At 45.0% G+C, this 13,607-nt stretch overlaps 1 protein-coding gene across 1 annotated transcript; it reads left to right on the top strand.

Annotated features, from left to right (window-relative positions):
- Positions 1 to 45: 45 nt before the first annotated feature.
- LOC132890613 (adiponectin-like) lies at positions 46 to 8,138 on the top strand. The gene is made up of 5 exons (XM_060927639.1): positions 46 to 259; positions 3,148 to 3,341; positions 3,479 to 3,601; positions 4,188 to 4,331; positions 7,152 to 8,138. The coding sequence occupies exons 2-5, from the start codon at positions 3,158 to 3,160 to the stop codon at positions 7,433 to 7,435; spliced, it is 735 nt and encodes a 244-aa protein (XP_060783622.1). The 5' UTR covers positions 46 to 259; positions 3,148 to 3,157; the 3' UTR covers positions 7,436 to 8,138.
- The last annotated feature ends 5,469 nt before the right edge of the window (positions 8,139 to 13,607 follow it).

The raw sequence follows: 13,607 nt of genomic DNA, 5'->3' as shown, positions 1-13,607 counted from the left end.
CAGACAGGACTTGGTGGACAGAAGGTTGGAGGGAGAGAGGATGGATCAAGCAGGAGGAGGGAAAGAGAGAAGGAGGTCTGTTTGAGGTGCTGTTTTATTAGCTGCAGTAACACCAAGTCACCATTTTTTTTAAACTTCACTCGATTCCTTCTGAGGTCTTCAGAAGTTTTCCTGAACCTACATAGCCATAAAGTGTCGGGATCTGTGGAAATCAAACAAGAATTACAAATTCCACAGACAGAAGAACATCTAACCCTCGGTAAGTAATTTAATTGACTCTGTAAGAATTCAATAAATACAAATTTTACAATATGAACAAAAAAAAAGGCCTTCAGTGGCAAACGTCAACTAGTAAATTCAGTTAAGGTTTACAACATATTTAATCTAAAAAGATAACCAGGTGTGTATTTACAGATTGGTGCAAAATCTGGAAATAGCATTTACTTTACACTGTATTTTTTAAAACTTCATCAGCTAATGCATGTCTTCATGTTCACCAAAGTAGCTTCTAACTAAAGGAGTGATTTTATTGTCAATTGCGCACAATCATAAATTTCTCTTTCATGCTGCTAACGTGGGCCGTATCTTTATCTTCCCTCCTGCTTGGGCTTCATACCAGATTCCTACTGGGAGTTTGAGGCTGTGACGCAGAGATTTATTTGTGTTGCATTGCATAATATCCAGAATCTGTTAGAGTTGTTTCTTCATGAATGCTCTTATCACCACCTGGACATGATTTTCATCTTTTTTTGTCAAATTCATGATTCATGTAATTCATATTCCCCAACTGAAATGTCACCATATTTCTAATTTATGTTTTGTTTTTTGTCATCTTGGTCTGGAAGCCATATTGGACATTAGCTGGATTCTTTTCCATCATTCCTCATGGTTGCTCTCATTTGGGTGGAGTAAAATCTGAGCAGATGTTTCTGAACATATTATGTTGATCATATTTATGAACGGGGTGGCACGGTGGTGTAGTGGTTAGCGCTGTCGCCTCACAGCAAGAAGGTCCTGGGTTCGAGCCCCGGGGCTGGCAAGGGCCTTTCTGTGCGGAGTTTGCATGTTCTCCCCGTGTCCGCGTGGGTTTCCTCCGGGTGCTCCGGTTTCCCCCACAGTCCAAAGACATGCAGGTTAGGTTAACTGGTGACTCTAAATTGACCGTAGGTGTGAATGTGAGTGTGAATGGTTGTCTGTGTCTATGTGTCAGCCCTGTGATGACCTGGCGACTTGTCCAGGGTGTACCCCGCCTTTCGCCCGTAGTCAGCTGGGATAGGCTCCAGCTTGCCTGCGACCCTGTAGAAGGATAAAGCGGCTAGAGATAATGAGATGAGAGAGATATTTATGAACATGACCACACGGTCATGCTTCTCAGGAAATGTTCATCTTTTCTCTTTATCGCATACAGTACTGTAATTAAAGTTCAAACTGAAGCCTTTTCAAGCTGGTGTGATTTCAGTGCAGTTGTAAGATTATGACTCGTCACACTGTCTTCTAACGATAGACCTGCGATTCAAGAAAGTTACAAGGTTCTGTTTACATCATCAGTTATTGTGATCCAGGCTCATGTAGAAAACAAGCTTGCACAAAAACAAAAATTCTTCAAAGTGATCTTGAAGTAAGGAGGAGATTTTTTCACTGTCCGTTAGCATGTTTCGTTTTTTATGTTTCTCCATCACCGCGACCATATTTCTAATTGTCCTTTGAGTTTGCCGTCCTCCTATTGGTTACTACATATGTTCAGTGGCGATCCTAGACTCTCAGGGGCCCCATGCAAAGAAGCCCACTGGGATTCATCGTCATCTAAACGGTGACTTTTCTCAGTGGATAGTGTGCCAAGATGTTCAATCATCAAAAACATATTTAGAGCAGATAATATGTTTGTTGTTTTGTTGTACTGCTGTTAAGCCAGCCACGCTTCCTGTAACCATGGTTATTCTAGCCACACATAGATTTTAGGGGTGTGGCTTGATAGATGCCTCACAGCTCTGAATGACCTCCTATACAACCAAATCAACTTAACTTTCTGCAAAATGATCATTTCAAATAAATAAATAATAAAACAAACATACGACAATTTACAGTATCTATGAGTATACCGGAAAAATGTTTTTATAAATAGTTTCATTGTGTTGACAGTTAAACCTTATGCTGTATGTATGACAGTGACAAGTAGCTGACTGTCCTAACTAATTTTATCCAGCTGTCATGTGGTGGCCTCATTTAGGGGGTGTTTGGGGCAGTGGTGCTGCACTGTGTAGTGCCTTCATGGGAGGTTTAATGGGGTTTATAGATGTTATAGCAAAATGCGCCAGTATGAGTGGCCATTGGGGCTCCTTTTGTCAATTTTTTTTCAGGTGCCCCAAACATTTGCCTGGTCTGCCTCTCCTGACGGTTCAACCCTGTCCATTTTCACAGCACTGCTTACACGCAGAGATTTTAATCAGAAGTTTCTCACACTAACACAGCATTATAGTCAGCCATCGTTGGTCTCAATGGCACGAAATCAGCCGATGATAATGTCAGCATGGCACATTGTGACCAAGGAATTGTTTTACAATGTATACAAAGATATTTGAGGCTTTACATTTTCTCTTAATTTCTCATTCATTCTTTTCAAATCTTGTGAAATTGTGTCTGTATGCTAAGATCAGCACGGGAGCTGTTTAGCGTTCAGCTATGTGCTTGCAGCTTAGGCATCAAGCTTCCAAACAAAATAATATAATTTCAATTCTTCAAGCAGCAACTTGATCTTAGATGATACGAATGAATCTGCTGTGATACAGTACCATACAATTTGATTTAGTATCCTCTGATCAATATGTGACTGACTTTGTTCAGAATCTGGGGTAACGTTTCCCTTAATCAATGAATGGTGATGATGTAGAGAATGAATATTTTCATTTTAAGTATCACCTTGCTAGTCTATTAAGTGTTTTACACATCAGTTTGAAAATATGAATGATTTTTTTCATACATCAGTTGTCCTTTTTCTAAAGTAGTTTATCTATAATTGGTAATAACCAGTTTATAATTGTTGCATCAATTCATTTCACTAATTGCTGCATCGATGTACATGCAATAATGGACTTACGTCACTCTATGAGGTGCTTCTTAATTTGTTTCCGGATCTGTTGCTTATGTTAGTGGTCTGAAGATGGCGCTGTGCAGTGCTCTGTGGTTCTCGTTTCTGCTATTGCAACACTTTGGGCTTCATCTCAGTGCTGGCTCTGAGACTGTCAGCTGTCCTGCACTGGCTGGAGTCCCGGGTTCTCCTGGACACAACGGCCTTCCTGGAAGAGATGGCAGAGACGGACTTCCTGGACCTAAAGGAGACAAGGGTGAGCCTGGTGTGTGTGTGTGTGTGTGTGTGTGTGTGTGTGTGTGTGTGTGTGTGTGTGTGTGTGAGAGAGAGAGAACGAGAGAGAGAGAGTGTGTGTGAGAGAGATTCAGAGTTATTTCACTGTTCTAATTTCAGGGGATAGTGTGCAGGGACTTCCGGGTATTACAGGACCAGCAGGACCAGGAGGACCATCAGGACTACCAGGATTTGTAGGACCAGCAGGACCACGAGGAATACCAGGATTACCAGGAGAGCCAGGTAAACCCAAAGCCTTTGATTCCACACAATTCTAAAATGATATGAGGGGAAAGAGTGAAAAGGAACCTGTGGAATGACTTGACTTGGTTGTGTACAGAGGATTCCATAGCAATCTGACAGAAGAGTGGAATAAAATCACCAAATGCAGATGTGCTAAGTTGGTAGAGTCTTACCCAAAAACACTGTGTATGGTGTCCAAGCAAAAGTGCTTTAATGAAGTATTAGGCGAGGGGTGTGCATACTTGTTTGTACATTGTTTTTGAGTTTCGCTTGAATGTTGCTGGTTGCTGTTTCAAATTAAAGCTGGAAAAAGTTCTGACATGATTTATGTTTGTTTCAACAGGGGTGTGTAAACTTTTTACATCCATTGTATTTCCTGTAATAATGCATTTGAAATATCATTATTCATTTTATATTTAATAATTCATTTTTCATATAAGGGATCCATTATTTTGCTTTGCATGCTGTGAACATGTCCTGATGCACTGCAATAAAGCCCTGGTTTAGAGTATGTTTTAAAATCTTTTTTAATTCTGCACAAGAGCAAGAATAAGGGATTGAAAACGAACCTTGTGTCTGTCTTTAGGTATCACAGCTAAAGTGGCATTCTCAGCCACGTTGTCTCCCCTTACAAGTGCTTTTAGAAATATCGGACCATACCCGGATCGTCGGACTTTAGTGTACGGAAATGTACTGACGAACATCGGCAGTGCATACGACCCAGAAACAGGTAACCACATGCTGTTATTGTATTACAAACATACCACATTGTTTTCCACTCACAGATGGCTGGATGTGTACCGTATCTAATCATTTTCCAAAAGTCATGAGTCACCAACAGGGGTCTAAGTGCAGGCAGATTCATAATCCAGGTCAAAACACAGACTCACAGGATCAACATAAAGATACATATAGAATAAAGTAAGCCGCAAGCTTCAAACCTGAATTCAGGAAACATTACTACATGTGCAGAAAACAAAGCAAAGATAACAAACTCTGAATACAAATGCAGCGATGGAAACACTGAGCTGCAGTTATTACACAGTTTTACACCAAAATCAAATATCTACCATTCGCTCGACAGTGAAAGTGTTCCAGTTGAGCTATTCATCATGTCACAAGGTTACACTGGCTGGATAATAGGAATGATGTGGGCCATAAACTATTACACACTAATCCCGAAGGATGTATCAATACCGATACTGGAATCAAGTATTGGTCCAATGGCATGATCATTTACTCATCCTCATAGAAAAATGCTCTGGTACCAACATCTGATTCCAGGTGACCCTATGTGACGTAAGCCATGTGTACGTTATTGCCCTAAGGAACAGATGACACAGAATCAAAATGAAGAACTACAGCATCTTCCTACAATACAAGTAACCTGTGAAAACATTTTAAACATAAAGCTCAGCATGAGGAGCTCATCGCTAGCAGCAGACTAAGAGGGGAAAAAGTCCTGTCGAAGCTATGGTGAGTGAAAATAATATTCATACCTGGCCTGATGTTCTTTCTAGTACAATAAAAACAAAAAATTGGCAGATGTACATCACACTTTTCTGAAATGAAATAAAACCCTGGGGAAACAAACGTGTTCCAGGGTAATACTGTAGTCGGCTAATGCACTTTGTTTTACGAATGTTAAAAACAGCAAGTCTAGTACACCACAAAAACTGACTTTTTAACAAGTAAAAATATCTTGAATATGGGACAAATGTATGTAATGTTTCTTATAATGAGATTATTATCCCATAATAATTCACAAATCCCTAACTTCCAGTTCTAACATTTGTCCTTTTGTGTAATTTGTGCTTTCATTGTAAATGTGTGTTGTGAGTCCATTTAAAATGATGATATAATAATATTCAACCATATTTGTGTTCATTTCCTCCACAACTGTGTTTCACACATGGGCGCAGATAGAGGGGGGGACGGGGGAGATTCGTCCCACCCAGATTTAAATTCACCTCGTTCGGTCCCCCCCACTTATAGGGAGGAAAAAATGTCTATGCTGTCTTTCTTTGCATAAGGCAAACCTCACGGAAAAATCAAAAGACTAGTTACTAGTGCTGCACAATTAATCGAATTTAATCGAAAATCGCGATTTTGGCTGCCATGATTAAATTAAATGAAAATCGCGATTTATTTCCATTTAAAATGCGAGCTCTGCTGCATATCTGATCAAGCACTTTTTGACCAGTACTCCGCTAAACCATTAGGGGGCGAACCGACGCATGTAAGGTTTCATTACTCCGCCTAAATTAGCAAGCAAGCCAAGTGCGCAGAGCTTCAGTGCAGCGGTATCTTCAAGGGGTGATAGCGTGAGAGTACAGTAGGTAATAGATTGAGGTGAGAGAGAAAAGCTAACTATGTCGGAACAACAGACTATTTAGCACTGGAGGCAATGCTGTGACCTGCCTTCGCTCATGTTTAAAGCCAGAGCATGTTGATAGGCTGGTCTTTCTCGCTAAAAACTTGTAGGCCTCAGTATAATGCTATGTAATTGTTGCAATTGAGTTTTCAGTTCCTTCATCCTTTGGTAATTTCTTGGATAAATTTCATTTATTTGTCATTTGGAAATCAGAATTTCTCTTTTAAATTTCATTCTGCACTGAAAGCTGTTCATATTGTTTGTTTGAATATAGTGAAATAAAATGTAAGTGATTTCCCTAACATCAAGAATAATCGTGATTAATAATCGTGATTACAATTTTGATCAAGATAATCGTGATTATCATTTTTTCCATAATCGTGCAGCCCTACTAATTACCATTCGGTTTATTGAGGTGCACAGCAGTACATACATAGTTGCAACAACTCACATAAAACAAAACAAAGACTGATATTCGGTTGGTTGCAACTGCGCAGACTGCACAGGTTGCGAGCTCGAGCTTGGTTGCTATGGTTACCCACAACAAGTTTGACAGGCATATCGAGGACAGCTCCTAGTTCAGGACCCCAACACGGCATGATGAAGGGTGCCAAACCGAAAAGGCAGAAAACGATTGCATTGTTTTTTCAAAAAACAACGACTGTAAGTAAACTGTGCCTTACTTTATCATATCACCTTGCAATTTTTTGATAGTCTGTTCAAAGTAATGTCGTAGTGAAAGTAAAATCATACGGAGTAGAGATGCCTTTCTGGTAGCCTCCTTCTTTCGATGGTAGCCTGTAGATACAATGCTCAGAAGGCAGTTTTAAGGGCATCAGAGTATATTCCTCGCACAACACATGTTGGGGGTGGGGTTGGTTTGCTGGCTTGCTTTGTCCCCCCAGTTCAAAAAACATATCTGCGCCCCTGGTTTCACATGGTGTCAGGGTGAACTCAATGTCTCTTTAATTCTGTGCTTGTGAGAATAATGGTGAAAGTCAATGAGGACAGCAGGTATGAGGATACAGACAGGGAAGGTCAGGTACACATGGAGCCACAGAGTCTACAAACGAACACCACCTGCTGATCCAGAGCTTCTTCCTCAAGGTTTCACAACATATGGTTTGATCCACACCTTTCATTTGTTTAAAATAATAATGTAAATCGTTTTTCCAGGTATCTTCACAGCACCTGTAAGAGGAGTGTACTTTTTCATTTTCTTCCTCTTCAACCCAAACGAGCTCGCAACTGGCCTGTCTCTGGTGAAGAACGGAGAAGCGGTCGTTTTAGCCTCCGATAACCCGCCTGGTGCCGACACCGAGGACACAGCTGGTAACGCGGTCTCACTGCTGCTTGAGAAAGGAGACCGGATCTACCTGCAGCTCTTGGAGAACCGGAAAGTTTACACAGACTTAAATAGACGCAACACATTCAGCGGCCATCTCCTCTTTACTATATAAACCTCATCGTGATGGAGATCTGTTTCCTCTGGTCAATATATTAGAAAGAAAGAGAGTGAGATGAGCTGCATTCACATTTTCAAATCTGTAAAAAACGCCCCATTTGTCATTCATTTTAATGAGAGTGAGTGAGATGAAACGCCAGCTTGATGTTTAATATTCACCAAATAGTGACTGATGCTAGTTAGTACCTTTGCCCTGAACCACAAGTTCAAAATAGTGGAAACGTGAAAGTGCCGTATCTTTATTTTGACTTCATTTCTCATTATTGCAACATAATCATGTCAGTATTGTAACTTTTCGACTCATTATTTGGCCTTGACTCATTCTTCCACCTCTTATGTAGTTATTTTGAAATATTATATCCTTATTTCAACTTGATAACTCACTATTTCAACATGGCATGTCATTATTTTAACTTTTTATCTCATTATATTTACTTACAAACATGTTTCAAGATATTATTTCATTTTGCTGTCTCATTATTTTGACATATTTAATGCCCTGCAATCTATCGGTAAAGGTTGATTTATTGAGTGTGAGCTCTGACCATGTGAAAGTACGTCAGTGGAGGGGTCAGGAGTCAAAACCTTGATCCCACCTGAACACTTTAAAGTGTATTATTGTGAGACATCTAACTGAATTTAATGTAAACAGAACCACATGGGATATTGCAGTCAAATAAATCACTTTCACAATTGTTTGAATGTGTTCATTTATTCATTTTAGTCCTTTGAATATCAGAACAAACAACATAAATAAATGAAATGATACTGTAGAGAGATAAATAAACAGAGCAAGAAACAGATGATGTTAGGTGTTGTGACTTTCTCGGCCTCTAGAGGCCGCTATTGTATCTGTGTCATTTGTGTTTGTTTTGACAGCCATGTGCTTCTTTGTTTTTCATGTGCCTTGTGCCCCACCTGTTCATTGTTAACGGTCCCGCCTATTTTCTTAATTGCCTAGTTCAGGGGTGTCAAACCTGATCCATAAAGGGCCTTGTGGCTGCAGGTTTTCATTCCAGCCATGCAGCAGCACACCTGACTTGGCTCATTCAATCAACTGAACTGTCTTCACACAGTCAAATACTTGCAGCCACACCCACCCTTGATTAAAGGGTGGGTGTGTCAGTTGATTGAATAAGCCAAATCAGGGTGCTGCTGCATGGCTGGAATGAAAACCTGCAGCCACATGGCCCTTTATGGATCAGATTTGACACCCCTGGTCTAGTTTAACCTGGTCATGTGTTCTATTACTTTGGGTATTTATACTACCCCAGTTTGTGTCTCTAGTTACTGAGTCTTTGTGCTGTTCATGACCTTTGTTCTGAGTACCTTTGCCTGTTTTTTTGGATTCTGCTCTCTTGGGACATTTGGACTGTTTTTGTTTACTTGGAGCCTTTTGTATCTTCTGAGCGTTTGGATTTTTGCCTTCTCTCCCTTGGTTTGGATTTTTGGACTTTTGAACTTTTGGACATTTTCTCTTGTATCTTCTGTGTGTTGGAAATTTACTTTTGTGGATTTTTTATCATGAGCTGTGGATATTACTGGACTTCTGAGCTTGGGCTAATAAACCTTTTGAACATTGGCTTTGATCTCACTCCTCTGCACTTGAGTCATTCCTCTGCTTAGCCTAGTGGGTGTTGGCTGGGTTACTACACCAGTGACCCGGGTTTGATTCCCAGCCCAACCTAACAGAAAGACTCAGTCATGACTGACTCAGCAGAGTCTTCTTCAGCTGTCTACCTGGCTAAACTTTGGGAAATTATGGCTGTTTTAACAAGCTTTGGACACTCATGGACGAACACTTGCAAGCCAACATGAGGCCCTTGCTTGCCATGATGCACTGCTTTAGCAAATTGGGAAGGCCCTGCACAGCTGACTCCTCTGCCCCCTCCCCCTCCCTCTGCTCCACCATCTGCTCCTGTCACGCTGCTTCCTGCACCTCAGAGGTATGACGGCAAGCACGGTGAGTGCCAGGAGTTCCTTACCCAGTGCCAACTCACCTTTGAGCTCCAGCCTGCCACCTACACTACGGACCACTGCAAGACTGCATATGTGATAACTTTATTAGCTGATAGGGCATGAGCTTGGGCAACAGCCATCTGGCACAGACAGGGACCCGAGTGCTCCGATTTCAAGATGTTTACGGAGGAGATGCTTCGTGTTTTCAATCAGGCGGACATCAGCAAAGATGCAGCCAGGAAGCTCATGTCCATCCGGCAGGGGGGAAGTGTCGCAGACTACGCCATCTCATTCCGGACGCTCGCAGCAGTCTGTGGATGGAATGAGACTGCCCTGGTTTCAGCCTTCCACCATGGTCTTTCTGACCCCATCAAACACGGTCTGGCCTCTATAGGGTGACCTTGAAACTCTGATCTCACATGCCATTCGTCTTGATAACAGGATTAGAGAGTGTTGCCAAGCCCTGAGCTTCCCTTGCCTCACTGCCTCAGCCTGGAGTCCGTCCACCTCCTCCAGTGACTGTCCGGAGCCCATGCAAGTTGGCCGTACTTGTCTCTCCGCATCTGAGAGGGAGCGCAGAAGGAGGGACAAGTGCTGCATCTACTGTGGCAAGCCTGGCCATTTCCGAGCATCATGTCCCGAGCTCTTGGGAAAAGGACTGCCCCGTCCAGCCGAGGCAGGGTTGTGATGGGGACTACCCTTTCTCCCAAACTTCCTGGCCAAGGAGTCTACATCCCTGTCTCCATCTCCTGGGGTGAGTCCGTCCACTCTTGCCAAGCCTTGTTAGACTCCGGGGCTGCTGGAAACTTTATGGATGTTCACTTCGCCCGAAGAATTAATGTCCCTACTGCACCTCTTGAAGTTCCGTTGTCTGTGTCTGCTCTGGATGGCCAAGCTTTAGGTGACAGAAGAGTCACCCAGGTAACTTCCCCAGTCCTTCTCCAGTCCCAAGGTCACAAAGAAGAAATATCCCTGCACTTGATTCAGTCACCAGAGTTCCCAGTGATTCTAGGCCTTCCTTGGCTTACCCACCACAACCCTCGCATACACTGGGTAACAAGCCAGGTTGTGGAATGGGGCCCTACATGCCATGCCTCTTGTCTGCTCTCTAGTTCTCCTGTGTCTCCTGCCGAGCCCCCTGATCTCACCATCTCAAGTTCCCACAGAGTACTGGGATCTGAAGGAGGTTTTTAGCAAGAGTAGGGCCGCCGTTCTTCCTCCGCACCGTGCCTATGACTGTGCCATAGACTTGCTCCCCGGGGCTACCCCTCCTCGGGGCAGGCTGTTCTCCCTCTCTCAGCCAGAACGCAAGGCCATGGATGAATACATCAAGGATTCCCTGGCCTCTGGATTCATCCGACCCTCCACCTCACCTGCTGGTGCAGGCTTCTTCTTTGTTGGCAAGAAGGATGGGGGGCTGCGACCGTATATTGACTACAGGGGCCTGAACAAGATCACAGTGCGCAACCATTATCCCCTTCTGCTGATGTCCACAGCGTTCGACCTGCTCCAAGGTGCTACAGTCTTCACCAAGTTGGATTTACGGAATGCATACCATCTCATTCGTATCCGACAGGGAGACGAATGGAAGACTGCCTTTAACACCCCTTCAGGACACTATGAGTACCAAGTGATGCCCTTTGGACTTACCAATGCACCAGCAGTCTTTCAGGCCCTTATCAATGACGTCCTGAGGGATATGATCAACAAATATGCTTTCATTTACCTCGACGACATTCTGATATTCTCCAAGACCTTGCATGAGAACTGCCACCATGTCCGTCACGTTCTTCAGAGGCTGCTAAAGAACAATCTGTTTGCGAAGGCCCAGAAATATGAGTTTCATGTCCCCGAGGTCTCCTTTCTGGGCTTTATTGTATGGACAGGACAACTCCAGATGGATCCAGCCAAGACCCTGGCCGTCCGAGGTGGACGCTTCGGACAGTGGCGTCGGCGCGTTCCTCTCTCAATGCTCGGATGGAAGGTTGCACACCTGTGCATACTTCTCCCACTGTCTGAGTCCTGCGGAGTCCCGTTATGATGTGGGGGATCGAGAACTGCTTGCGGTCAAACTGGCCCTTGAGGAGTGGAGGCACTGGCTTGAAGGAGCTCAACATGCATTCCTGGTTTGGATGGACCACAAAAACCTGGAGTACCTCCAGCAAGCCAAAAGACTTAATCCACGACAGGCTAGGTGGGCCCTGTTCTTCAGTCGGTTCAATTTCACCCTGTTGTACTGCCCCGGCTCGAAGAACACCAAACCTGATGCTCTTTCCAGACAGTTCTCTTCCACTAACAGGGAGAGTGAAGTTGGGCCTATTATCCCTGTGTCCTAGATTGTGGCCCCTGTCCGCTGGGGTGTTGAGGAGGCCGTCCGGCAAGCTCAATGCCAGGACCCCAGTCCTGGGACGGGACCACCTGGCCTCTTGTACGTCCCACATCAGGCCCGGGCCAAGGTTCTCCAGTGGGGTCATTCGTCCCCTCTCACTGTCCACCCGGGAGCTCGGAGGATCCTGGATTTCTTGAAAAGACGCTTCTGGTGGCCAAGCATGGAGAAAGAAGTGAGGTCATTCGTCCTGTCCTGTGAAGTGTGCACCAGAAGCAAGAACCCATGGCAGCATCCCCAGGGTCTCCTGCATCCTCTGCCCATTCCTCGGCATCCCTGGTCTCATGTGGCAGTCGACTTCATCACGGGCCTTCCAGATTCACAAGGTAACACTGTCATTCTACTCATAGTTGACAGGTTCTCAAAGGCCTGTCGTTTCATACCGCTATGCAAACTCCCTTCTGCCCTTGATACGGCCAAACTAATGTTCACCCATGTCTTCCGAGTCTTTGGGCTCCCACAGGACATCGTCTCCGACTGGGGGCCCCAGTTCTCCTCCCGAGTGTGGCGGGGGTTCTGCAAGCTGATCGGGGCCACTGCCAGCCTCTCCTCCAGGTTCCATCCCCAGTCTAATGGCCAGACTGAGAGGCTCAACCAGGACCTGGAAACCACCCTGCGAGGTCTGGCGATGGATAACCCGATGTCGTGGAGCACCTGGCTGCCATGGGCGGAGTACGCCCATAACACCCTGCAGTCATCAGCCACCAGGTTGTCTCCATTCCAATGCCAATTTGGGTTCCAGCCACCTTTGTTTCCTGAACAGGAGGAGGACGCTGGGGTGCCCTTGGTCAACCAGTTCCTGAGATGGTGTTGTAAGACCTGGAACAAGGTCCAGAGGACTCTCATCCATACTTCCAGGGCCAACCAGACTCAGGCCAACCACCATAGACGGCCTGCCCACATTTTTTGCCCTGGGCAGCGGGTTTGGTTGTCCGCTAAAGACCTTCCTCTACGGGTGGAGAACCGCAAACTTGCCCCTCGTTATGTTGGCCCCTTCAAGGTAGTGCGCAGGGTGAACCCTGTTGCCTGCCGTCTCCAGTTGCCCCGGTCTCTGAGAATCAACCCCACATTCCACGTGTCCCTGTTGCGGCCCTTATGCCCCTGCCCCTAGGAATCCCCCGCCTCCCTGCATCCTCCGTGGACAGACTGTGTTCACTGTGTGCCGCCTGCTGGACTCCCGCCGGGTCCGTGGCGGTCTCCAGTACCTAGTGGACTGGGAGGGCTATGGGCCTGAGGAGCTCTGTTGGGTCCCCACTCGGGATATTTTGGACAAAGAACTTTGGGACTTCCATTTGGCCCATCCTGATCGCCCTGGGAACGTCAGGAGATGCTCCTTGGGGGGTCCTGTTAGGCGTTGTGACTTTCTCGGCCTCTAGAGGCCACTATTGTATCTGTGTCATTTGTGTTTGTTTTGACAGCCATGTGCTTCTTTGTTTTTCATGTGCCTTGTGCCCCACCTGTTTGTTGTTAACGGTCCCGCCTATTTTCTTAATTGCCTAGTTAACCTGATCATGTGTTCTATTACTTTGGGTATTTATACTACCCCTGTTTGTATCTCCAGTTACTGAGTCTTTTGGCCCTTTTCCACTACCCTTTTTCAGCTCACTTCAGCTCGCTTCAGCTCACTTCAGCCCGACATGGCTCGCATTTCGACTACCTTAGAGCAGCACGACTCAGCTCGCTTCAGCCCTGCTTAGCACCCAAAACTCGCACGGTTTTGGAGTAGGGCTGAAGCGAGCCAAACCGAGCCGAGTGGGGCTAGGGGCGTGAGCAGACACTCCCCTGTGCACTGATTGGTGAGGAGGAGTGTCCTCACATGCCC

The sequence above is a fragment of the Neoarius graeffei genome, chromosome 1 (assembly GCF_027579695.1).
Source record: "Neoarius graeffei isolate fNeoGra1 chromosome 1, fNeoGra1.pri, whole genome shotgun sequence".
In the NCBI taxonomy this organism is placed as follows: Eukaryota; Metazoa; Chordata; class Actinopteri; order Siluriformes; family Ariidae; genus Neoarius; species Neoarius graeffei.
This window is presented reverse-complemented; position numbering and strand designations above follow the sequence as displayed.

Excerpts from the sequence above, each read along its gene's own strand:
- LOC132890613 (XM_060927639.1), top strand. The coding sequence starts at position 3,158 with ATGGCGCTGTGCAGTGCTCTGTGGTTCTCGTTTCTGCTATTGCAACAC. Across the intron at positions 3,342-3,478 it reads TGGACCTAAAGGAGACAAGG|GGGATAGTGTGCAGGGACTT; the intron begins GTGAGCCTGGTG and ends TTCTAATTTCAG. Across the intron at positions 3,602-4,187 it reads AGGATTACCAGGAGAGCCAG|GTATCACAGCTAAAGTGGCA; the intron begins GTAAACCCAAAG and ends GTCTGTCTTTAG.